Raw genomic sequence first — 25,230 nt, 5'->3', positions numbered from 1 at the left:
CTACTGCGAATGCCATCGACTATTAACACCACTATGATATACCTAAATTTCAATATATTCATTTTTCCTTCATGCTTGAATAACATCAAGCAAATTACTGATAACTAACCACAGAAAGAGGCTTAGAATAACTTTTCAGATATGCCCAAATCAAGGTATCAAAAAAAACCCCCAACAAACCAGGGATTGTACACCAGACTAGATTTACTACAATTTTTAAAAAACAAAAAAAATAATTGTTCATTAAAACATTATCACTCTCCAAAAACCCTTATGTTTCACTCAGATTTGTTCAGGAAACCACGATCTCATTTGCAACACTGTCACAATGCTGTGCTTAGATTTATGGTAAGTTTTGTTTCAAAAAAAGACACACACACTATTCAATATACTTTGACAATACCTCATAATACTTAAATGTAATAATGTTTTCCTAAGGCCTCAAGAGGGCACTGTCACTTTTTAATACATACTTAGTGTACAGCATCTCAAATGAAACTCCATACATACACTTTCTTTTAATATATGTACTTACCTAAAGTCCATGCAAAATAATACTTGGGTCTGGCAGCCATAAGAGACACGTATAGGTAGAAAAACCTTACAGGCCATGATGCTGTAGCTCTGAAGTTATCATCAATGTTGTATTCCACAGGCAAAGTTTTTGTAATAGTCATGTGGAAGAGTAAGGACAGTCCACAGATTAAGAGTTTCTGTGCCACGGCTATCTGAAAAGTTTAAGATGGGAGACTTTGTAAGCTTCATTTTCTGTTAATCTTCTGGAAACAAAGGCAAGTTATAATCTTCCTTCCCTAAACAGATGTATATATACGTTGATTTTTCAGTAATGTATACTACCAACTTTAAAATAGTTGGTAACATTTTATAGAGGCTCAAGGAATATCATTATCTTGATTAAGTTGTGAGCACCACTTCTGGGAAACACAGCAAATCCAATCTGATTACAAGGAGCCTCTAAAAACCCTTTCAATAATGGGAATATCTTTCGCAACTCCATTTTTTTCTTATTTAATTGTCAAATTACTGAAACCGGTAAGTTGTTAAGACATCATAACACAAAGCATATAACCTAGGACAAGATGAGTACAATTACTGCAGAATTCCAAAAACAATAGCAAAGCTTCAGTTCATTTTCGGTAACATTTGGCGTAATGCAGGCGTTCAATTGTTGCCCAACTCAGTATGCCAATCAACTCTGTTAGATTACTACAATACCTAAATTCTAAACCAACTAAAATACTGAAATAATTTATGAATTTACAGCCAAAATACCTCAGTTCTGTATAGACCTGTTTTCCCAACTAGAGTCATCAAGCTATAAGGGGTCAAATAATATGTTCACAGACATGTAAGAATATGTTGTTCAGGTAGGACCTGGACTCAGATTTTCTCAAAATTCAGTTTTGCTATAACCACCACACTAAAGAGTATGCATTTTTAGGAAAACATTTCTAAGGTTCTATTATAAAACACACAGAGCAATAATGTATGACATTGACTGCTTTAAGTAGCCAGCCTGATCCACATCCCGAGGGCAGATACCATGTTCTGTGCAAGTTCCTAAAGTAACACACTAACCAAGCACCTAGAAAAGAGAAGTTTGAGAGGTAGTTCATTTAAATGTAATTTGAAAGTTTTGCTTGTGAGTAATCTCAATATTTAAATTTGAACATTACAGTTTTAGTTGACATTACAATTCTATAAACACTAAACTTGGCAAGAAAGCCATCAATCTAGCTATTTTTCTTTGAAGCATCAGAACAAAAAGATAACCAGAATCCCTTTTCTGTCCATCCTGCTTCCAGTATACCTGCCCAAACTTTTAAAGATAACGTCCTGCTTCAATTAGCAGCTTCACATATCTAGTTCCAAAGTAGAGAGTAATTCTGTTCCATGATACAGAATGGAGCAATAAGTGCCCAACTGAAAACACAGATTTCTGCAAGACACACAGTATCAAAGATTCACTCAGTCACACAGATGTAAGAGATGGTACAACCTGATAAAAAATTAGACTTGGAAAAGCTGTAAAATGGTGAGGGTAGCTTTTGATATTGCATATATTTCATGTGGCTTATCTCAGAAGATTTTTCTGAGAGGATCAGAAAAGCCAGCTAATTAAACAAACTAGCTGGATAATTCAGGAGGCAACTACCTATTAACAGCTAAAGCTGGTGTTTAATTATTTGTTTCTACTTGCTTTCTAATAAACTTCATTTTAATATTTTACTCTATTTCAAGAGTCCAAAGTAAAGGGCATTAACTTTCTAAGCGTTCCTTTGTTTTTCTAGCAACTCTTAATCCATCTCTCTCTTTGCCAGAGCAGAGGGAAAGTTCAGTTGGCTTAACTCCTTCAGGAATTTAAATAGAAATGAATCTTCCAAAAATCAGTTATTATTAACACTAATGAAACTTTAATTTTGGTATGCAGTATCTGATACATGCAAAAGTTAGATATTTGTAAATACCAAAAGGCATTACCACAAAGTTCTGAAGACAGTTGCAAGGATTTAGCTTCAAAGTCTAAGCCATAATTCCAAGTCATGTTCAATTTAAGCATGAGAAACAGTATTTATAGGCTGGTAACATTAACATGCAACTTAAAATATAAGCATAAACATATAAAATAGGTGTTTTCCATCTGAAGATCTCTACAAAGTCTCAAAATATGTTTTGGCAACTTATAAGTAATGTTATCTCTGTCTAAAGGCCTGCTTTTTGCTGTTGCCACTATTTACCAGTTTTTCTATTGGTAAACAGAAATCATTAATCTGCCTATTCGACCCAAAACATGCTTGGTACCTCTTTGAAGGTTTTTAACTAAATCATGGAGGTGAAATCCCTTCTTTTAAGGAAGGGCATCAGAGTTTCAACAAAATTTATCTTAAGAAAAAAATAATGAACTCGTACAGGGCTCTGGCATAAATTGTACTTTTAAAAAATAAACCCTGCAGATCTCAATTTGTAGTTGTAGAAAACAATGCTGTAGGAGGAAGGTGTTTTAATTCATTTATTAAGTATTGAAATGTTGTATTTCTACAATTTCTTTAGCAGCAACATTTAGGTGTAGGGACAAGCATAACTACATCCAGAAACAGCATGACTTTTTTTTTTTTTAATTATACTACTTCACACAATAATTATAAATCCCTGAACCCCAATCAAGCATGCTGACACCACTTACAAGGATCAGTATCAGGTATATTAGTGTCCTTAGCCAACAGTGATGGAGATAATCTCCTGCCTCTACAAAGACTGGGAGCTGCAGTTTCAAGACTGGTTTAAGCAGAGTTTCTGAAGGACAATCCAAACACAGGCTGCAACACAAAGAAGCAGTCCTGCCCTGTCTCCTCACCTTGGCTGCAAGTTTTTGCTCTTTTCCTTCTAGTGAGTCACATTAGAAAAGCAAATCAAGTGAAAATCTAGCCTTTGAGGGTTTTGCCTTTTTTTTTTTTTTTTTTTAATAACAAATTAGTTTTAGACTGGATCAAATTATCTGAATCAGACCACGACGCAGTGCAATGCATGTTCGCTCTGCTACAATAAGCAAAGGACCCAGAACCCACAGCCAGGACCTGCCATATTCAGCAAGAGTTTCCACTTGGGTTGGCCTAAATAGATTATTAAACTACAGCCTGAGGCTTGTTTATAGCACTCCAGTTTTGAATACATTTATACAGAAACAGAAGTCCTTACCTGACACCAAAATAATCTATAGTTCAATTACCTATAGAAAAGCACTTGGTAAAACATTAATTCACTTCCTATTGCTTAATTAACTAGGTTATTGAAACAAGCTCCTCTGCCAAGGTATAAATGGGTAATCACTGGACAGCATATTCACAAGAGGGTTGGTCAGTTTCTACAAGGATGAAGTAACTAATTTAAAAGTTTGAAGTTTAATTTCATTCACTCTAAAGCTTTCAACATACCAAGTTGAGAAGTAACACCTGGTTATTGTGGAATAGCTCAAAAACTGCACCTCCCCAAAGTAACTGTTCTGTTAAGGAATTAAAAGAACTTAAGCTGCAGCATAAGTGATCTCACATGAAGTAGAACATAAAATTTATTTTACAACAAAAAGGTAGAAAGGCTTGGCTCATCTAGCTTTGATGAACAAAAACTGAGCATACCTGTATAAAAATATCAAATACGGCCAACACTGGGAAGGTAAAAAGGTACTTAAGCTAAAAGACAGTGCCAGGACAAAACCAACCATGCATTCATTAGATGGGAATATAATTAGGTTGAAAGCCAGATTCTTAATCAGAGAAAGGAGTTCAGGAACAGCTTTCTAATTGAAGCAATAAAGGTAAAACATTCACTGAGCTCAGGAATTTTATAAATATATTATTGTATAAATATGTGTAATTATATATAAAAATATATACCAAAAAGTAGAAAAAGATCTTTTAATCTTTTATTTGAATGAATCTCTCATTCTTCTCGGTTGATAAACAATCAATAAGGAACTCAATACAATATTGAACCACGTTAAAGCATATTATTTTGAGGAGGTTAGCACCTCAGGTAAAAATTACAGGTAATTAAGCAAGAACTTTATAACCTGTAGGAAGAGTCTGCATAATAAGCAAGAAAGCAGATATCTGCTGATAGGAATCTTTTATTTTAAGGGTAGCCATAATAAAAAGAAACTTACAAAGACAGATATTAATGTCTGAGAGTTGACACCACTTTGAGCACCAACAATTGATAGCTTGCAAAAAGGCACAACAGGAGGGATATAAGAAATAAGTTTTAATATGTTGACTTGATTCATTTAACATGCAATGAACACAGCAAAAATACTAAACCAAGTTAACATCATGCAGTCAACACACAGTATAGAGGAGGAGGCCGGCATGAACTAATTTGGTTATGTAATTATATTCAACAAGAAATGAAACTTACTGTAACTCAGCTGAAGGATTTTTTTTTTCCTTCATTTACTACATTAACATTTGCTGATCCCCATTACATTTCATTTTTTGAGTTACCTAACAAATTTATTCTTCTTGAAATAACAACATGAGTATCAAGAAACAAATTTAAAATATTAATATGAAGTTAATGGTATTTAAACATTCTTCTAGAATAAGACAATGAATATTTTAATTGATGCAGCAAATGCAGTAAAATTATATCATCCATATTTCTCCAAAAGCACACAATACTCTCTGGTGTTATAAAATGCAGCCAGATTTCTCTAACACCAGTTGGAAGATGAAGTATCAACAGCATAGACAGCTTCTCTTTATGTCAAAAGCTAATGCAGCATAAATCGCAAAAAGTTTCAAGCATCTTAAGAGCAACTCATTTTAAGGAAAACTGCTTACCTGAAAGAATAATCCATCATAGGTTTACATTTATTTCTATTGACTTTGTTCAGACAGCAAGATTATGTGGTAAAAAGCTAGGAAGTCCTACCAGGCAATCAGCAGATGCATGTCCAGAACTACTGATACTGGCAGATTTGGTTAGTTCCATTTATTTGCAATAATTTTACTACACTATTTTTCTGCAGAAAATTTTTATTTTAGTACATCAGATGTGATGCCTGTACTGAACCAACACGATGTTTAAAAACAAAAGAAGTGTCTGCCACTTTGTCAATAAAACACATCAGTGCAGACTACAGACTATGAGGTGCCAATCTATGCAAGGAAGTCTCTTGTGTCTTTTTCCCCTTCCTGAGTACTTCCTCCACAGCACACTTCTTTGAGCTTAGGTATTTTGTCAACATGTGGAGAGGTTTAAAATGTTATCATCCTCCAGCCACTAGTTTACATTCCTGTGGTGCAAGTTCCTACAACCACACAAGACGGGTCAAATGGAATGTGCAAAGAGTCCTCATCCACATTCAAAGCATGGAAGTGGCTGGAGATGACAGATGATTGGGAAGCACTCCCTGTTAGCCCAGCTGTGGGGATGGTAACCTCCAGATGGTAGGATGTGACAGGCAGCTACGTGTGGGAATGCCTTCATCTGCTCCAGCAACAGTTGGTGGTCCGCAAGATAAGCAGAAAAGAGGTAACTGGCGCTGGAATTAGTGAAAGCCATTTATCTGAAGTGTTCCAGTCAACTCCATGATAATTCTGCTTTTTATGTGTGGTGATAATTATCTTAGGCACGCACAAATTTAAAAGTCTGATACACTCCTATTTAAAAGAATATGAAAAGAGTGAAAAGACAATATTCGGTACCCTGAGGATGAAACTAATTGTATGAAATTTAAAAAGTAACAAGCTTCGGGAGCTTTTGATTTTAGTTCAGGCCATACAATATCTCTTGTAAGGTATGATCAACTGGACTTTCTTCTGTATGTATTTAGTCTCTTTTCCAATAACGGAACAAAAAGAAAAAAGAAATATGTTGTACGGATTACTAGCCATAGTGTTATGCCTAGTACATCTTTTACTACACCTTCAGATCAAAATCCATCTTTAATACCTCTCTATACGAATGAAAGCAAGAAAAATGAAACTATTTCTATGAGTGTTTTTCAACTTGTTACATACGAATGTTTTCTACATGCTGCAAGAGGACATTAAAACACAGTAGAACTTGAGAACGTTCATGAAACCTTGCTGGAACTTTTAAGTCTCATCAGCTTTCAAATGACAAAATGTGCACTTCGTCCTTACCAGGACTTTTTTTATGCACAGTATATGCTTTGAAGGAAACATGCATGAACTGTAAGATGGCTTTTTACCATATAAGCTTGTTACGAAGCTCCAATTTAATCTGCTTTTATCCACAAGATCCAGACTGGAAACTATGGAGAAAACCTACCTTAAAAAAATAAGTATTTAACTTCTTGAACAGGGAACTATACTGTTGATGAATGAACTCCAGATACAGCTCAGAAGTTATGCCTGTAAATGAACAGTGCAAACCAAGCTTTTCATGCAATGATTATGTAAGCATCGGCACTGCAAGAGTTATACATCTTACATTTGGAGAAGGATCCGTTTGTTCATATTTTGTATCTTCCTTCCCATTTGCTTCAGACTGTTGCAGTTGGTATGATCTGCCTTCAATGAAAGTAATATAGTCTTTGTAAGAGCACAACGGGCCTGCCAGGATACCCATGAAATTACAGTTGTAACTTAAATACTCCAGTAGACTTGGCATGCGTCTGTAATTCAAAGACAAGCAACTTGTGAGATGGAATGTGTAGTTCTACAGAATTTCCACAGTAGGAAAAGTCATACTCCATGTTATTGCTTACTCTAACTGCAGTAAAAACCACACGTAGAAAAGCAGTTTTGTATGTCTTTTGTAATCACAGCTTAAAACATTCTACACATAGTATTTCTTTCCAATCCATACTGAGCATTTTCAGATCTCCTGAACTCTGGTGACTCTCTCCTTACCCAGTAGAGGCGTTTGACTGAAGCCGAGCCTGGGGAAGGAGAAGGAAGGGTGTGTCCCTAAGTGTCTGTTCAACTGTTCATGTTTTCTTTTTTCTTCAATAACTGAATCAGTAAACAAAGGTTTGTGTTAACTGGCAATAATTTCAATTAAGGAAAATGCCTAAAGTCAAAACTGTTTTGCCCAGGACAACATACCATTTTCAAGTCTCTTGAATAAATAAAGGAGAAAAGGTAAGTTAAATACTGAAAAACAGCATTAAACAAGCATGTTCCTTCACCACATACTTTATATGTGTACTAAATGTCAACTAGTCTCCTGTCTGACATGGCATTAATTTGCATAGAATGCATAAAACTTAGAATGTTTTTCTCAAGTAAGTATTAAACCTACTTCTAGTGACATTTTCCAGAACAGATGTATGAATTAAGCTACAAATATAAAAAGCAAGGATCTGCTTTACACGAGTTTGTAAACTCTCTATGTTGAATGTGAACTGTAGCAATTCCACAGAGCATTAATAAAGCACACAAAACACCAGCTTCTCCCACCCCCAAAACTAGACTCTCAGAGATGTCTGAAAGCCTACCTTACAGCCAAGCACCTCTGTGATGGAGTCAGATCTTCATTTTTCCGAAACATTCCTAGGGAAGAGGACAGGAAAATGGAAAAATAAAGAAAAGCTAAACCCTCACACATTAATTAGCAGTTTCTTTACTCAGTAAAGCAAGCCTCATGCTGCAATGTAATTTCTTAAGTACTCAAGTAATTTCAGAGATATTATGTCACATAACATTTTTGCTGGAGTTGGATCAAACAATTCTTACTGTTGAAAAAATTACAAACTCTCGTATCCTCAGTTATATCCCACAGTGCCTAAACCTGAAATCACATGGATTTCAGGAAAGCATTAAGAAGGCTTGTAATAAGTGTTGACAAATACAATTCCCCTACATTGGTTAAGATTTCAAAGTCTGCAGGTTTTAAAACCTTTTATTCTCAGCCCTGGAAATTGGACGAGCCCCAGACCCCTTTCAACACTGCGGTAACCCAGGGACATTACACTAGTCATTGCACTTTTGAGGTACAGTATGAACACAGTCCAAGATAGATTTAAGCAATTCAAAACTTAAGGCAGACCTCAAGATCACCTTCATGCTGCAAGTAAAGATTGTAAGCAAGGTCCAGTGAAGCAGGCACAACAGTAAAGGGTGCTCAAGTCTTTTTCAGGAGCAATAACAAGAAGCTCTAACCCCTGCTAGCAGAAGGGGGCAGGCCAAGTCTCAGTTCAGCAGTAAGACTGAATTTACCTTCCTGCTGTATGTGGCACTTCCTGAAATGCTGGTGGCCTAGCCCTGAAAAATAGGCTTCAAAATTTGTACTCCCATAAAAGAGAAAAGTAAAAAATATGACCTTCAACACTAAATTATGCATCCGTTCCCTTCTATTCACATTTGCAAGCTTTCTTTGCAAGCACTAAAAAATTTATTTTTATGAGTATAGCTTCCTAAAGGAAATGAAGTTTATGGAATCCCACCTCAATTATCTTCCTCCCCAGCAGTACCTAAACCCAGCAGCCAATTCCTACCAGCTTTGATGAAAGAGTAGAGGTAATACAGATATGAAATACCAATTTCCTTTATGAAAATAAGTGATTCTATAGAAGATCCTCCTCCACTCAGAAAGGTTGCCTTCAACCCCACCCCTTGATGCCAGTAAATCCACAGAAGGGAGCCCTTATATTTGATCAAAGTATAAGGAAAGTTTTAACTGGAGCAAATTTTTTTTTAGATCTCAAAATCAGTCAGGCTTAAGACAAAAAAAAGATTGGTGGGTGGGGGGTGGAAGTCAAACCTCAATTAATTCTATGACGCATGGAAATACTTGTTATCTAAAGAGAAGATAACTCTGTTGTCTTCATGTGACTCCAGGAACCATGACCTATACACACTTATGACTTTAAAACTGCACTTTTAATCTTTAACACAGGTGAGAATACAGAGGGGTTAGCAACTTGCCACTTCCTCTCTTCCAATACAACCTGAAAAAATACCTTCCTCAGTCCTGATCCTTCACAGTGGAAAGTCACCCCCATTCATACCCACTCAAGGCAAGATACTGAAAGACAAAGCATCACCCCCTAACTTCATGCAGGCACTTTCTCTCCCATAATTACATTTTCACATCTTCTCCTTGGTGCTGCAGCAAACATTTCTATGCTGATAACTGTACTGAATAAAAGATGTGGGACAAGCATTTTGCAAGGTCCTTTAACCTTTAAGGCCATGAGATTACAGTTCTCAGGTAGTGAATCTTTGAATTTAACACAAACTTAAACAGAAATTTAACAAAAAGGCTCCTATAGATAGATGTAGATGACACGACATGACTAGTGTAGGAAAGTAGCCCATACAGAGCCTTCAGTCTCTCGCAGCATATACAACGCAAACTGACCAGAGCAGAAGCGTCCTTCGCTGTTATATTCCATACAAATATTTTACCATTAAGTCAGAAAGGGGAAGCAGTCACCAAGTGTGTCCAAATGAACTTGCATAAAGCCAGACTAACCACTAAATAAAGGTAAGTAGTCAAATGAAAGATTTCACATCATTTCTGTGGTATGAAAAAGAAGGAAAAAACCTCAAACCTGAAACAGAAGAATCTAACCACAGAAACGTGACCTGTACTTTTGGAGGGGTGAGGAAGAAAGAATTGGCGTATTTAAACCAGGTTCAAGTTATGTACATACATACATGAAAAGTCACTTAAGGCCTAAATAACCTGGTAAGCAATACGCTTGCTGTCTCAAACATACCTCATACAAGTAAGTACCCATTAGCTTTTCATTTCCCTATCTCACTGAGATTTCCCTCTAGCCAGCAGCTTCTTCGAGGTCAGTTCAGTGGCTTTCCTTATGTTTTGGTTTTTGTGATTTTTTTTTTTTTTAAATGTCTTCTCAGTGCCTTGAAGGCCCATTTATCACCTTTGCATAGCATGCAAGAACAAGGAAACCATTGATCTCTGCTTCTGTCATACTCTTGAAAGCTTTCAGGAAGCTACTGTTAACATTTTTTAATTCATAGAAAATACAGATGGAAAAGGTGCTCTTAGATTGACGCTTATCTAATATGAGATGAATTAATATATATACATTCAGTATTTCCCAGGCAGTGTATCTGTCCATGGGAACAGAGGCCTCATAAATCATAGCCATTCCCTACCTACTACACATTGGAGATGAAGAAACCCCACTTCAGCAGCACGCTGCTACTAGGGAACTCATGAAGTTTTGTAACCTTTCTCTGGGGATTATGAGAATTGTTTTCTCCTGTCCTAAAGCAGGAGACTACTGCAATGGTTGCAGCTTTTAGTTGCTACCAAATCACACAGTAGGGATTAGAGAAAAGGGGTTTTATCGAACATCTGTTAGAGAGGTAAAATCATTTGGTCACTCAGCAACTATAACTCAGTTTTCTCATCTGTAAGGTACGAAATACTCCTGCGTGTTCCTTCCTCGGTAAAAGAATTTTGTAAATCATCAGTAACAAAATTTATCCCCAGTGGTCTAGATCATGAAGAAGTTGCATCTTTTCATTCCTCCTCAGGAGACCACATCCTAATGGTAACAAAATCAACATCTTTAGGTACACACTGATATCCTGCCATATAGGCTTTATTAAGGCATATTATGACTACTACCACACTCTCGCTACGGTAATACAATGTTTACAATCATATCACAGCACCACCCCAGCTTTGCGGTTAATCTGCTTGAATACATCCACCTTTGTATTTGCATGAAGTCTGGCTAATCAGTAACTCATTAATAATGCTTAGACATAAGATTATATTACAGTAATAATACTTAAACATGGAGATCATATCGCAGGCTCTGTTGTAATTACAGTAAATTTTAATTTGAGGTTTTGAAATGGATCACCAGCTGAGCCCAAATGCATGCTGGTATTAAAATATTTTCAGACCTGAATGAGACAGACAGAAACAGTTATAGTTGTTACTAGCACATTGGCAGCAACAAAAGCAAACAGACACAGATGCCAGCTGAGTAAAATTGCAAAGAAACTACAAAAAACAAGAAAAATCGGAAGTCTTGATATCCAGAGAGCCATGCAAGCAAATGTAGGCCCAGAACAACACTTGAAGACTTAGGAGGGGAGAAATACAATATAATTCCTTTAAACACTAATGACATGTACTGTATTCAAAGTGATTTCGTAATCAATACTGAAACAATAATGACCATGCTGTCACTAACACAAGAGGAAGCACTTAAAAAAAAATAAATATATAAATATAGATCAAGAGACAATTGGAGAGAGAGCATTAAAAGAAACTCCTAGACATAAGAAGAAAGCATTAAGTTACCGAAAAAAAACACCCAAAACAAACAAACAACCCCCCAAAAAAACCCAGACAAAAAAAAAAACCAACCAAAAACCCTCACACCCACACACCACCACACCATGGCAGTTTCACTGACATAATTAACAGATGAATTAGAAAACAACTTTCTTGGTTAAACAGCTGCAACTTTTTTGCTGTAATACCAGCATTTATAAAGTGGAACTGGGTCATTATGACCTATCAAAAATCCTTAAGAGTATTTAGTTCTACATACATAGGTGCACATTTCTCTGTCTCAATAGTTGTTCAATTTTCTCTTGCCTATACTTTCACAACAGCAACCACCCAAATACACTTTTTAAAAAACATAATAATAATAATAATAGACCTATTTGAAATCAGAAAAGCGCACTGATAGTTTATGAGACCTTTACTTTCATAAACATAACATTCTTAACTGACTGCCTCTCACTACAACAAAAAAACCCCACTTAATTGCAAAAGTAAGTTGGCCAAAACATGGCATGTTCCCTTTTACCATGGGGTCACATTGTGACAATCAGCAATTCAGCCTGGTAATCCTGTTCTGGTTTTGTAGGTATTTATTTAAACTAAATTTGAAATACCACATCCAACGTACAGAAATACATAAGCTGTTCAACACTTCCGTACATCCACATTTCCACCCTTTAAGTCAGAGCAGACCAATACTAAAGTTGTCTGCAAGCTTTTAGAAAAATGTAGTGTCTTTCTGCTGAATATGGGATTTGCCTTTGAGAAAAGTAAGAGGTGAAGAATCTAGTTAACTGAAAAGAAGAAGAAATGGTCTTAACTAAATCAAGAAACATTCTTCAATACTTCTGAGACTATGACATTGTTCAAGAACGGCTAACAAAACCCTTACTACTAACATAACTGCAGTTTGCATGGGACTGCCCATTAGCTGCAAACCAACAAGAAATTTCCTTTCTAATAAAAAAAGGAAAAAAAAAAAAGGAAAAAAAAAAAATCATTGTCTGAAAAACCTCCCAAGTGTATGGTGTAGTACCACGACCTGATGAGGCAGGTAACAATACATAATTAGAGACCATGACAACTAATACAGCGTTTTAGACTGGATATTAGGAAATTTTTCTTCACCGAGAGGGTTATCAAGCATTGGAACAGGCTGCCCAGGGAAGTGGTTGAGTCGCCATCCCTGGAGGTATTTAAAGGACGTTTGGATGAGGTGCTTAGAGACATGGTGTAGTGGTGGTTTTGGCAGTGTTAGGTTTATGGTTGGACTCGATGATCTTAAAGGTCTTTTCCAACCTATATGATTCTGTGATTCTGTTTGTGCATAAGTTTCTCCAACATCACCTTTGTTTCTTTTTCCTCATCTCTTTCCCATTTTCCATGTGTTTCATTTATCCATTGAAATATCTCTCCTCTCTAGGGCCATACTGGACAGAGACTATACTTTCATTCTTTTGCAGGGGAAATAGGCTCTAATAGCCTATTTGGAAATCTTACAACTTTGTAACAGTACAATAGCAATATGAAGAAAACCAGCATAAAATAATCCAGCCATTGTCCTAATAGCCTGCTGTGGGAGCAAAGCAAATGAGACCTAAAATACTGGTGTAAGACTAGCCTTTAACTATATTTTGCCAATATATCATTCAAACTAAAAGGCAGAGGTAAAAAAAAAAAAAAAAGGAAAAAAAAAAATCCTTTGAGTTGCATATTCACTGTTTCTTCATCTCCTTTTAGTTCTCACAGTAAATGCAGTGCCTTACCAGATCAGCATCAATGTATACTCGATTGCTTTTAAAAATGGAGAGCACCAGATACATAGGAGGAAATAATAATTAGAAAAAGAAAGTAAGCAGCATTCCAGGAAAAGCATGTTTAAAAATTAGCAACTACAGAGCTGAAACCCAAGGCATAAGGGATGGGAGAAGGGTACACACAGGAACAAAGAGTTTATTTTTTTGTGGTCAGAAAGCATGTGAGACAAGCCCCTGGGAACCAAGAAGCAGCTGACAGAAGAGTGTTATGGTTCTGGTTTCTTACCTGTATCTAGCCACACATTTTTATGGACAAGTGCAACACAGTGATATGAAGAAATAATTTGGAAGAATTAGATTTCATGTTTAGTAGATGGGTATTACATTTTAAAAAATTACTTTTTTTTTTCTTTAAAATTTTATGTATTATTTAGTTTAAATTAGAGAAAAGAAATAAGAACAATATTGGAAGAAGCTGTGAAATTTTTTTCCTTTTAAATATCGAATATCAAGTCTAACATTCCCTAGTTTTGCTGGCTGAATCTCTTGGAGATTTAAAAATAAATACATTGTGAGCTCCAGAACTTCAATGGGTTATGAATATAAACATTTGAAGAGACTCTTTGTTTAAGATTCATTAAGCACTAGAACTAAAAACAAGCTGCCAAAGTGCATACAGATTAGCGAGGTTAGATTTAGATATGGGTCTTTCCTGTAAAGATCCCTGATCTCATGCATAATTGCAGTAAAATGAGTGAGGCTCTGTGGGGATGAGTGGGTTATAAGCAAAAAAGGGAGAATGTCGTGAACTCAGTGCAAGATACAGAGTTAAGCAGTGACACTATCTCTTTTCCTCTCCCCTGCTTAACTTTTAGTACCTTATAACTATAAATGCAAAAGCTTCTCTACTTGCCACCATGTCTTAGCTAAAATTTCTCATGCAAGTACAATCCTCCATTTTATAGCCCTTCTAAACAGCACCTGTAGACAAGCCCCCTGCTTCTAGAATAACTGTAATGCACCTTTCCTTCTCCCAAATCTGCTCGTTTTAAATTTTATTATAAAATTGGTACTCCAGAATATAGGATCTGAAGTACAAAAAATTCCTTTTCTCCCTTAACTCTGTCATTAGCCTGAAGTGTTGCATAAATAAAACTAAATCTTGCCATAAAGAATCAATACGGACACAAGCAGTCTCCAAATAATGTAAAAACATTTCTGCCTTTAGAATATACATGTGTGATGCCAAAGATAACCAGCAAGAAATACAAAGCAAATCTTAACATACGGACTACTCATTTTTGGCAGTGCTCAGTTGAGTAACAAGAAGTAAGAAGGCAAGAACTATCAAGGGCTTAAGTTCAAAATGTAAATCAGAGTACACCAAAGACATACTCTAAAATTTACTCAGGTGTAAGTCTGTGATCCATGCAACCTTCTGGAAAGTCAGTATTATACAGCAAGATTAATTCTATGCAACTTGCATAGAATTTTCCTGCTTAAAAAAAGCCCACAGTAAGTGCACAGGGTTGTAACATTTATAGGGGTAGTTGTTATTTATTTATGGGATTCCATACCAGTGTTCAACTTGGAATCAAGCATATCCTCTTAGCTAAACAGACTCTTTAATATGCAGCATGAGCGAGCAGCCTTCATGATTACATCCAGTTCTCTCCAAGACCTTCAAATGTAACACTGAAACCAGCTGAACACAACGAACAGGCTGCCAGGAAAAGATCAAGTCCAGAAGACTTGCCTTTACCACAAAACCAACCTAACTACAACTAGAGTCTTGAAGCTTACCAAGATCTTCCAACACACCAACACCTTTCTTTCAGCTGTTTATTTTCATTACCTCTCCTTGGACGTACTGGTAAAAAACAAGGGGGGAAAATAAAGTAATTGGTGATTAATACAGCCAAGCTGATGTGACTAGAGGCTCAGAGTGCCATTAATCACTTAGTATAATGATTTTCAACATTATCTCCTCCCCCATCAGTATCTCTCCAAGTATTTCCCAGCAGAAGCATGGACCTTTGTACAGTGAACAAAAGCCCATTGACAGCAAACTTGTTTTCATTAATTTCTCGTGATGGACCTCTTTTAAGATGTCTGTGGTTAAAAAAATCATTGTTTTAATACAATCTCAGTTTCCCCTGTACATCTTTCTCCTAGCATCTCCTGACGCCAGACTAGCAGTTGCTCCTGAATTCACACTGGTCACATCAACTTTTGAAAGTCATGCTCACACTGTGCTCCCAGCAACAGTGATCATCCAACTCAAGTCAAGAACTCTGAGAAACTGCAAATGCAACCAGAGAGAAAGTTTTCCTATATATTATCAGCTACTGCCCACTGGCTGACAAAGACTCTAGAGGATCTCTGATACGAGGTCAACAAGGAACAAACTTTCAAGATTGATACTCAGAATTCAATGATATCTACAAGAACTTCAGACAGAAAATAAGATGGGCTTATGAGGAAAATACAAATTAGCTGAATTAATTTAAGTAGAAAAAAAATCTTGTTTATGATGAATGTTAAGAATAGAGCTGACTAAACGAAACATTTGTTTCAAGATTACCAGGAACACTCACATGCTTGTCCCATACCACAACTCCACTATTTGTGCACGATGTCAGCAAATCGAAAATAGCTCTTTCCCCTAGCAAAATAATAGTAAGAGGAAGCATTTATTTTTGATACTGGAATTATTACTTCCTTATAATAAGCTGTTTCCTCTAATTCGTGTACTCTGTACTCTAATTGATTATAGCTTGCAAGACTAGTATTTCTGAATATATTTCCTCTGGAAGTTAGACAAACTTCTTTGACCAACTAGATATGCCTAGCATTATTTATTTTCATTCATACAAGAATTCCTACAAAAAGGTGTTTTCCCAACTTCTCATTCCCATGCATGTTGTTGCCTACAGGCTTCTCTAGACAGTGTATCTTAACGAGAGTGGGAAAAAAATGAAACACCAACAGCACTAAAGCTAAGATGCATATGAGACAAAAACATATTAAACTCAGTACATAATGTTACTGAAGAAATTTCAGAAAAACAGATGGCTTGATCCAGGTGTCTGGGGCTACACTCCCAAATCTTCAACTGACAGCTGTAGCTCCAAGTGATTCAAGCTAATTGGCTAGGTCTATTGGATGATATTTTCAAACTTTAAAATGCAAATTACTCCTTTGAATTTAAAGGTAACTAAAAATCTAGATACCCTACCCACGAAAGCCAATATTAGGATTCATTTTTGTCACAACTAGGGCCCACTTAACTGGTGGATAAATCTGACAGGAGAAAAGACAGAAACAGAATTAGATAATGTCCCTGTTCACACTGATATGTTAGCAGCAAGTGCAATTATGATAATAAACAAAATTAAATTTATAAAAAGGTTTTATAAAAATCAGTATACATGGCACAAATTAGGGGAAGATTAACAGTTAGCATTTTAAAACAAGAGGTGCTCAATGACTGAAATTACATGTACTTGTTCTACCAATCTGTCATCAACAGTGATCTCTGAATTTGGAAATTATTTAGCTAACTCTCAGGATCAGTACCCCAGCCCAAAAAAATGTCAGTGGTCTCTGGTCACTGGCCCCTGAATACACTGGTCTTCTGATAAGTAGCATCTTCTGCACAATGTAAGCATTTTCAGCGCTTTTGTAGTGCCTGAGCAACATTTCTTGGTACTTCCATTAGTAAGCATCAAAAGAATCAATTGAGACACAAAAATATATTTTGCTCTAAAATACAAACTGGACTAAAATAACTCATTGACTCATGACTAACTTTCCTTAAATTTATTTTGTATGGAAAATTAAATACAGTTTAAAGAAATCTTACCATCATGAATCTCAAACGCCAAACTAGTGATCTTCTGTGTTATTATCATCATTGGACTGTTACAAAAAAGGAAGAAAGAGTAATTTAGAAAAAAGTTCAGACTTTTCTTTCACATGTAAATATCAGGGAAAGTTTATACTAATAGTGCAGGTTAATTACTCTCAACTGGAAGATTTTCAATGCAAGGACAAAGTGATTAGTTTTTGGAGCTCAGACCATTCATTCAATGCAATGATAACCCATGTCTTTTATTGCTGCATTAGGTTCCACAAAAACAGCCAAAGTGTTCCACATTTATTTTCTACTAACATAGTTTATTTTTTTACAGTGGGAAGAGTAAGAAAAAAGGGCATAAGAACAATTATATGCATTGTAAATTACAGCAGCAGTAGGCAAAGTACAATAAAAATATACCAAAGTTGAACAGTACTATAATTTATTTAGATATGCGGACCACTTTCACTGTTTCTACTGACACCTGGTCCTATGCTTAATTTTTCAATCTAGGATTATTATTTGCTTCAAGTAATGTCAAAATGGTTTTTGTTTTGTCTGACAAAACAAAAACCCAGCATAATTATGCTGGCTCCAAAAGAGTTTAGTTTGTTTTGAAATTGGTACACTTGAGCAGATCTTAAACTGTCGAAGAGGTACTCTTCCCTGGCTAAGCAAGTCAGCTTTATACTGAGAGATTATACCATTTCATAGTATCTAAGAGTTTTTGACTGATGTAAATCCTAGCATCGCTAACCCCCTAACTGGGGGGAAGGGAGGGGATGGGAGAAAGCATAAAGTAGGCTACCAGAATTCAGAAATTTAACTTTGAAATCAGATCTCAAAAAATATATCAGGGACTGTATTTACCTAGTAGTATCTGAGCTGGAGACAAAAAAAAAAGAGAGAGAGGAAAAAAAAAAGAAAAAACCCACACAACAAAATAATCATACTGTAGGATGGGCACATATTTTTGTTCAAGTCTTTTGACTGCACTTGGCCTTTTTATAGCATATTTAAGTTGGCACAGAAAAACAAATCCAAGAGCCATCAAGTCCTTCATTGAGAGGGCTATGCCAGTATTTTGCCAGATGGCTCAGTCTGTCAAATTAATTTTTTTTTTTAGGTTATCGTTATTTCAAAGCACACAATATTTCCAGTCCTCAAAATGCAATCAGGGAAAAAGTTTTTTCTACTGTACTATCAGTGCCCTAAAATCCTGATATCAAGACTAGAGTGATAGGCGAGGATCAGCAAGGAAGAAAATTAAACAAGAACAGACAGTCTAGGAAATTCCTCATATCTCTTTCTAGCATTTAAGCTGTAAGACCTGCCTGGTGCTGGCAGAAATCCCAAATTTCTTCTGCACATAATGGGTTTTCCTTCTGTAAGTGGACATGTGACAGCATGGATCCTGCCTGGTGGAAGGATGGAGCCCAGGAGGAACTCAGTCAGACCTTACATTAATTCTAGCTGATACATCTGTCATTGTTATCACAGCAGACCCCAGTATTTTTTTCCTTCTCAAGCAGCTATTCCACTATCTTCAGAGATTTGGCTGAGGAGCAACAATCTAGAGACTAAAAGAGGAAGAGTCCTTCCTGGAACAGTGAGGCTGTAAACCAGGATTTTAACAATCCCTTTTAGGTGCTGGCAGAAAGGCAAAGGAGGCAGTGGAAGGCTCACTGGCAGGTGGGATCTGTTAGTACTGAAGCCAGGACCACACAGATCTGTACAAGCAATTGCACCTCCAGCATGAGGTCTCCTCAGCTTTCTCTGCTGTCAGTGCATTGATACCTTCCTTCAAACTTTTTGCAGATTCTCTGGGCTTGGACACCTCAGATGGGCATGGCATGCTAGGAGAAATATCTAGGTAAACAGACATTCAAAGCTCTTGTGGGGCTAACCACTATATGAATCCACACCAACATGTTTGGAAGAACTTGCTGGTGCTGGGGTTCAACAGCTGGTTAGGCAACTTTTGTTATTTTCTTGAGTTTATTCTCCTCCCCTGGAACTAGAGAAAATTGACAGAAAATAGCCCCCTTCAGTTCATTTTCTTTCTCCTCCTGTTTTGAAGTAACCTCTGTCTCAGGCTTCAAGGGAGCAGATGCAGTATACGCCAGAGATTTAATGTGATATGCATACATCAAGCTCCCAAACTGGTTCATGAAAGGATGGTTTAAATCAGGCAGCTCAAACATATAATCAGAGAGTTGGATCTAGGCTTCAGAACAAGTCTATCCAGAGCACAGATCTCATAAATCTTTGGACGTGTTTAGACCTAGCAGAAATCTCTGAGCTAACACCAAACCAACAGAGCCACAAAGACAGCTGCTATCTGAAAGCAGTACAGTCACATTTGAGCAACGGTGTGCTCAAGCTCTATTAATAGTTTGAGAGCAGCAACAAACAAGTGCTATTATACTGTTTCCAGAGTCAGCTCAGAGCTTTGATCACTACCAAGGTTGTACACTTCGGCCCTACAGTGAACTGGAAGGGACAGCATTTGGATTATAGTTCCACTTGTAATGGTGACATTGAATTCAACATCAGCAAACCTAGTTTTGAAGTGTCTTCATGCATATGTCTATGTTGCAAGCTCTCATTATAGCCAGTGGAGATCTAGTCAATAGTCAGAGGCATCTGGCAAGTGACCCAGTTCACACGAAGGTAGATACTTAGCGGTGGGCCAGCTGCAATGCCCTCCAGGCTCTACTGCCTTCATTGATCACATCTCCACTGACTACAGTTGGAACTTGGATATGTGGCTTGAAGGCAGACACTTTGATGTAGGTATAAATGTAGAAAGATGTTTCACAAGGTAAGACCCAGCTAAAAATGACATTAAAGATGAACTTAACCATAAAAGCTTTTGGCTTGCCTGTTACCAATGAACACTGAGAAGCAACAAGGCTAACAAGCACAACTCTACTACACAACACAGGTAATACTAAACTACGAAGACCACTGCCATTCATAGTATTCCTGAAAAATATTGAATGCATTTTCTTTAAGCGGACTAGCAAACACTCCCCATCTCTTTTTTTTTTTTCCAAAATACATACTCTCCTTTACATCAACAAAAGCACCACCACAGTAGCAAACTTATTTATAGGAAATGTTGTGCTTCACTTCTCTGTCTCTGCACTACAAAGAAGAATCACCAATATGGTTTATTTTTACTTTGCCTATTTAATGCTGTTTTGCTCCTATACAGCTCAAGTCAAATATAAGTTTACGTTCGTGATATAAAATGAGAACACATATAGACAAAACTTTCTATTTCCAAGGGCTGTGTGACTACTCCACCATACAGGTAGCTCTCTCCTTAGCTTTCTCCTTCTGAACATCTAACATAAAACCAAAAAAGAAAGAAGCTAAAAGCTAAATTCCATAAAACATTCAGATTTCCTCACAAAGTGATATCAGACTGTGCCAGGCATGCAAGCACATCAGATACAATTCAAGTTTCATCATGGGTAGTAACAGAGATTTTAGGGGAAAAAGCAAAAGCAAAAAAAATCCCACAGCCACCAAATCCTTTATGCCCTTCAGACGGGAACAGGAAGCAGCAGGTAACACATTCGTGGTTCCAACAGTCACAACTGTTCCCAAAATTCTCAGTTTGCATGATTAAAGCATAGGTACATATATATTTCTATGTGTGCCAATACGCACACACATGCCCAACTTTCTCCCAAAGTCTAAAAGGTTGACACACTTAACTTGGAAAAAAAACAGTAACATACAGTATCACTTAGGAGGACAAGATGGAAAGATTATTTTTCTCCTTACCCAGAAAAATCAGCAGAATACTGTCCATAATCAAATATATAGACTCTAGTAATTTGGCACACAGTGAGGTATCCCAAAGCAAAAACAAAGCAATACCTGGAGGGAAAATGAAAAAAAAAAAAAAACTTTTCAATTAAAAAACAAACATTTCTCTATTGAATAAATTACCTTTTAAGTGGAGTTTAGTCTCCAATTATTTCTAGTGAATATTACATCATCGGAATGTGTAATTACACCTTCATTCTGACTGGGGTTTTTTGGTAATATTTATTCTATGCAAGCACATAGACTTTTTTTTTTTTTAAGTGTGCACTACTAACTTACAAATTCTATTGTCATTAGCCAAAATATTTATTCACATAAATAAAGCATAGGATTTATAATTTCAAGCACCACTGTAACAAACTGGAATCCTATAAAGAGAAAATGAATCTGTTAAGCTTTTTTAGTTCAAAGTTAATTTTTGTCTATATAAGCATAGAAATTTGGCAAATTAGACATCAAACATAATTTCCATTGAATGTATTTCTATACATTCAAAATTCAGCACCACAAATCCCACTGCTGCTGTTTTCAAAGGAACTGGAAAAGGTAATTAGTTTTCAAATACACACATTAAAACATATCCGAGTGAAAAAGGAACAGGATGCCTTTATGCCTCCTGTTAAAAGCTGATCCTCAGCACATGTAAGAAAAACACAGGTAAGAACCACCTTACATAAATATTATAAATTTAATTTCACATATCACTTTTTCAGGTCAGTGTTGGGATTTTATTTTACCCCCCTTTTTAAGATTTACAACAGTATACTAATGAGAACTGATTTGCCAATACACCTCACAAAATCTGCCAGGTATTCTTTGCAGTCAAAAAGGATGGTGAATGCCAGCAGAAACTTAACTAATCCTTTAAGACTTTACATATGAACTTTACAGTCTTGAACTTCTCCGCATAACGTAGGAAACATTCATGGTAATGAAATCAAGCACTTGTTTAATGTTCACAAGACTAATGTGCAATCCTTACAGCAGCCCATATTTTACATTCAAAATCCAGTTAGAATGAAAATACTCATACACCAAATGGAAAACCATGACTAGGACGGGATTTAGGTGAAATAGTGAGGGACAGTACAGGAAGAGCTTGGAACATGCTTTTCGTTTCTTCTCCAAATTATTTTTGCAAAAAAAGCAGTAACATAATAAATTCTAAAGTCTTAGAAATTATTCTTCAATCTGAAAGTGATACCTATTTTTGCCACACAGAACACTTGCAGTTTAACCTATAATTAAGAATTGGGCTAGCTATAAACCATTTAATATTTTAAAACATCAACTTTCAAATTACATATTACCATATATATCAGTAGCTACATTAAACCATACTCGTTACTTTAAAAAAAGAAAAAAAAAAAGGTTTAGGCTGTCTGTTTTAGCAATAGTTTATTTTGTGTTTTCATGAATATTAATAATCCAGGAACAATATTATATTGGGTGGCTAATTGGTACAAAGCTTTTATAATAAGAAACCAACAAAATTACACAATAATTGGCTCATAATTATACCAAATTATTTCAGCAAGAAAAACAATTTAGCACAATTAAGTAGTATGTAGCGGACTGCAGGTATCAGGACTATGATATAATGTAGAAGCCTTTTTTAAAAGTTTGGAATTAAAATTTTCCTGAGATATTTTAAGAAAAACTACACACCCCACCCTCCCCCCCCCAAAAAAAAATCACCCAGGTTTCACATTAATGAGGAGTATGTGGGTTTAATTTGCCCACACTGAGATCAGTCCCAGTTCTTCCATTCACTAAGAATTCAGTATGATTTTCAGCTTTACCAGCCTCTTGATTTACATACTAAACAATCCTAGATTAAAAGTAACTTGTTATGTGTAGAGAAACCTACATACCCACCCATAGATACCATACTAAAAAGCCAAGAATAATTAAAGTACTGTAGTTTTCTTTAAGACAATCTCATTTTATCCCCACTGGCAAGACCATGTATTTATTAACAACAGTCTGTTCATAGTATATTGCAATAGGTCTAGAATAAACAGAATTACAAAACTGACACTAACTACAGCTTTCATAACTTAAAATGCTAGCCATAGCAGCAATACATACTTTGTTAGGACAAGAAACATACTTAATACATTAGTGGATTAGGTATATACTCTCAGATGGAAGAAAACAGACACCAGTTTCTACCTCATACAGTTTATGTTGTAAAACTTTTATGCTGTTTTTAAACAAGACATTATGAAGACTTCATTTTGCAAGCAGAAAAGCTAGGCTGATAAGTACAACTGAAGGAAAACTAATAAATGTCCTAAAAGAAGAAAAGCACTGAGAAGTCAGGAAACCTTAGGTTTTTTTCTATAGTCATTATGATACAGTCCTGCAGAATTATGTGAACATGTAACTGCAAATTCCTGTCTCACTGAAGAAACAGGTCATTATTCTTGATTTTTTTTTTTTTAAAGGCTTTGCATCCAAGTTCAAGACAGATCCAGTGATTTTACTTATTGCATACCTTCCACATGCTGCACTGGAGAAGTTTGGGATTTCCCCATGAGCACTTCCTCAGTTATTCTCCATGCATTCAAGTGTTTCATAAAAATTGCATTCCTCTTTAAGATGAATTTTAATGATACTCAATTGTTACCCCAGTTCTACATATATGAGGAAATGAAGAAATAAAGAGATTATGTGGGTCTGAATACCAAACTGGGGAGGTGCAAGGTCAATTCTTGGGCGAACTTATCTTTTTTTAAAGCTGACAGAAAGGACATCACCAGTACATTTCAGCTGCACACACACACACAAGTGCTCTGTACTTCTACAAACCTAACCACAGATGTTCCATGAAAGGTGGAAGATTGTATTTGTAGCTAATAAAAGTAGTTTAAACCACGTTGTAGTGTCCTGCACTTAGCAACACAGACTGAGGCAGCAATGCTACCCGATTATGGAACAGTGAAACATGTAGGTCAGTTTAAAGGTTACTTCTTCGCTTGCAGGTTCCTGTGGCTTAAATTCCTTCCAACTTCTACAACAAGTTAACTTTCTATGATGAAATTACTGGCCTGGTAGATGACAGGAGAGCAGTGGATATTGTCTACCTGGACTTCAGAAAAGCTTTTGACACTTGACATCCCTCACAGACAAGCTGATGAAGTAGGGGCTGGATGAGCAGACAGTCAAGTGGATTGAAAACAGCCTGAACGGCTGGGCCCAGAAGGTGGTGATCAGTGGCACAAAGTTGAGTTGGAGGCCAGTAACTAGCTGTGTACCCCAGGGGTCAATACTGGGTCCGATCCTCTTTAACATCTTTGTTAATGATCTGGGTGATGGGGCAGAGTGTAGCCTCATCAGGTTTGCTGATAACACCAAACTGGGAGGAGTGGCCAGTACACCAGAAGGTCTTTCTACCATCTAGAGGGACCTCAACAGGTTGGAGAAATGGACTGACAGGAACCTCCTAAATGTCAACAAGGGGAAGTGCAAAGTCCTGCACCTGGAGAAAAACAGCCTCAGGCACCAATACATGCTGGTAGCCACCCAGCTGGAAAGCAGGTTGGCAGAAAAGGACCTGGGGGTCCTGGTGGACACCAAGTTGAACATGAGCCAGCAACATGCCCTTGCAGTAAAGGCGGCAAGGGGGAGGGACAGAGCTTTCCCAACATCTTTAAAGGAGAAAACATCATTCGCTACGACACTTGAGCAGGAACCCTTGCTTTGAGGAAAGCCAGAAACATTTATCAGATCTAGCATCTGCTATCCTTCCCAATACCCTGTTCCAAACCAAAATCTAACTTTACTATGAAAAGTCCAGTTAGAAAGAACAGCAACAAAATGAGCGCATCCTTTCTTGCCTTCATGTTTATACAGCATTTCTCTGTATTTGGTATCTGCTGACCAAAACGTCAGCCACCTGGGTACTTCCAGATATCCTTCGAAATAGATGTTAGTCATCATGACCAACACGGTGGGATTTCTCACAATATTCAGTTAATATCCGCACTGAAGTTA

General features: G+C 36.6%; 1 protein-coding gene across 2 annotated transcripts in view; it reads right to left on the bottom strand.

Moving 5' to 3' along the window:
- Positions 1-25,230, bottom strand: part of MBOAT2 (membrane bound glycerophospholipid O-acyltransferase 2) — a 100,457-nt gene that overhangs the window by 18,101 nt on the left and 57,126 nt on the right. The window contains exons 4-8 of one of the 2 annotated variants that reach the window (XM_075497984.1): positions 21,187-21,282; positions 17,395-17,450; positions 7,985-8,039; positions 6,976-7,159; positions 536-728 (exon numbers count right to left, since the gene is read on the bottom strand). In XM_075497984.1, the coding sequence (XP_075354099.1) occupies positions 536-728; positions 6,976-7,159; positions 7,985-8,039; positions 17,395-17,450; positions 21,187-21,282 (584 nt within the window). Of the gene's footprint in view, positions 1-535; positions 729-6,975; positions 7,160-7,984; positions 8,040-15,332; positions 15,383-17,394; positions 17,451-21,186; positions 21,283-25,230 lie in introns of those variants that run through there. The other variant, XM_075497985.1, reaches the window with a different exon arrangement.

Source organism: Mycteria americana, chromosome 3 (assembly GCF_035582795.1).
Source record: "Mycteria americana isolate JAX WOST 10 ecotype Jacksonville Zoo and Gardens chromosome 3, USCA_MyAme_1.0, whole genome shotgun sequence".
NCBI classification, from domain to species: Eukaryota; Metazoa; Chordata; class Aves; order Ciconiiformes; family Ciconiidae; genus Mycteria; species Mycteria americana.
Note: the sequence above shows the minus strand (reverse complement) of the source record. Positions and strands in the feature narration are given on the sequence as shown.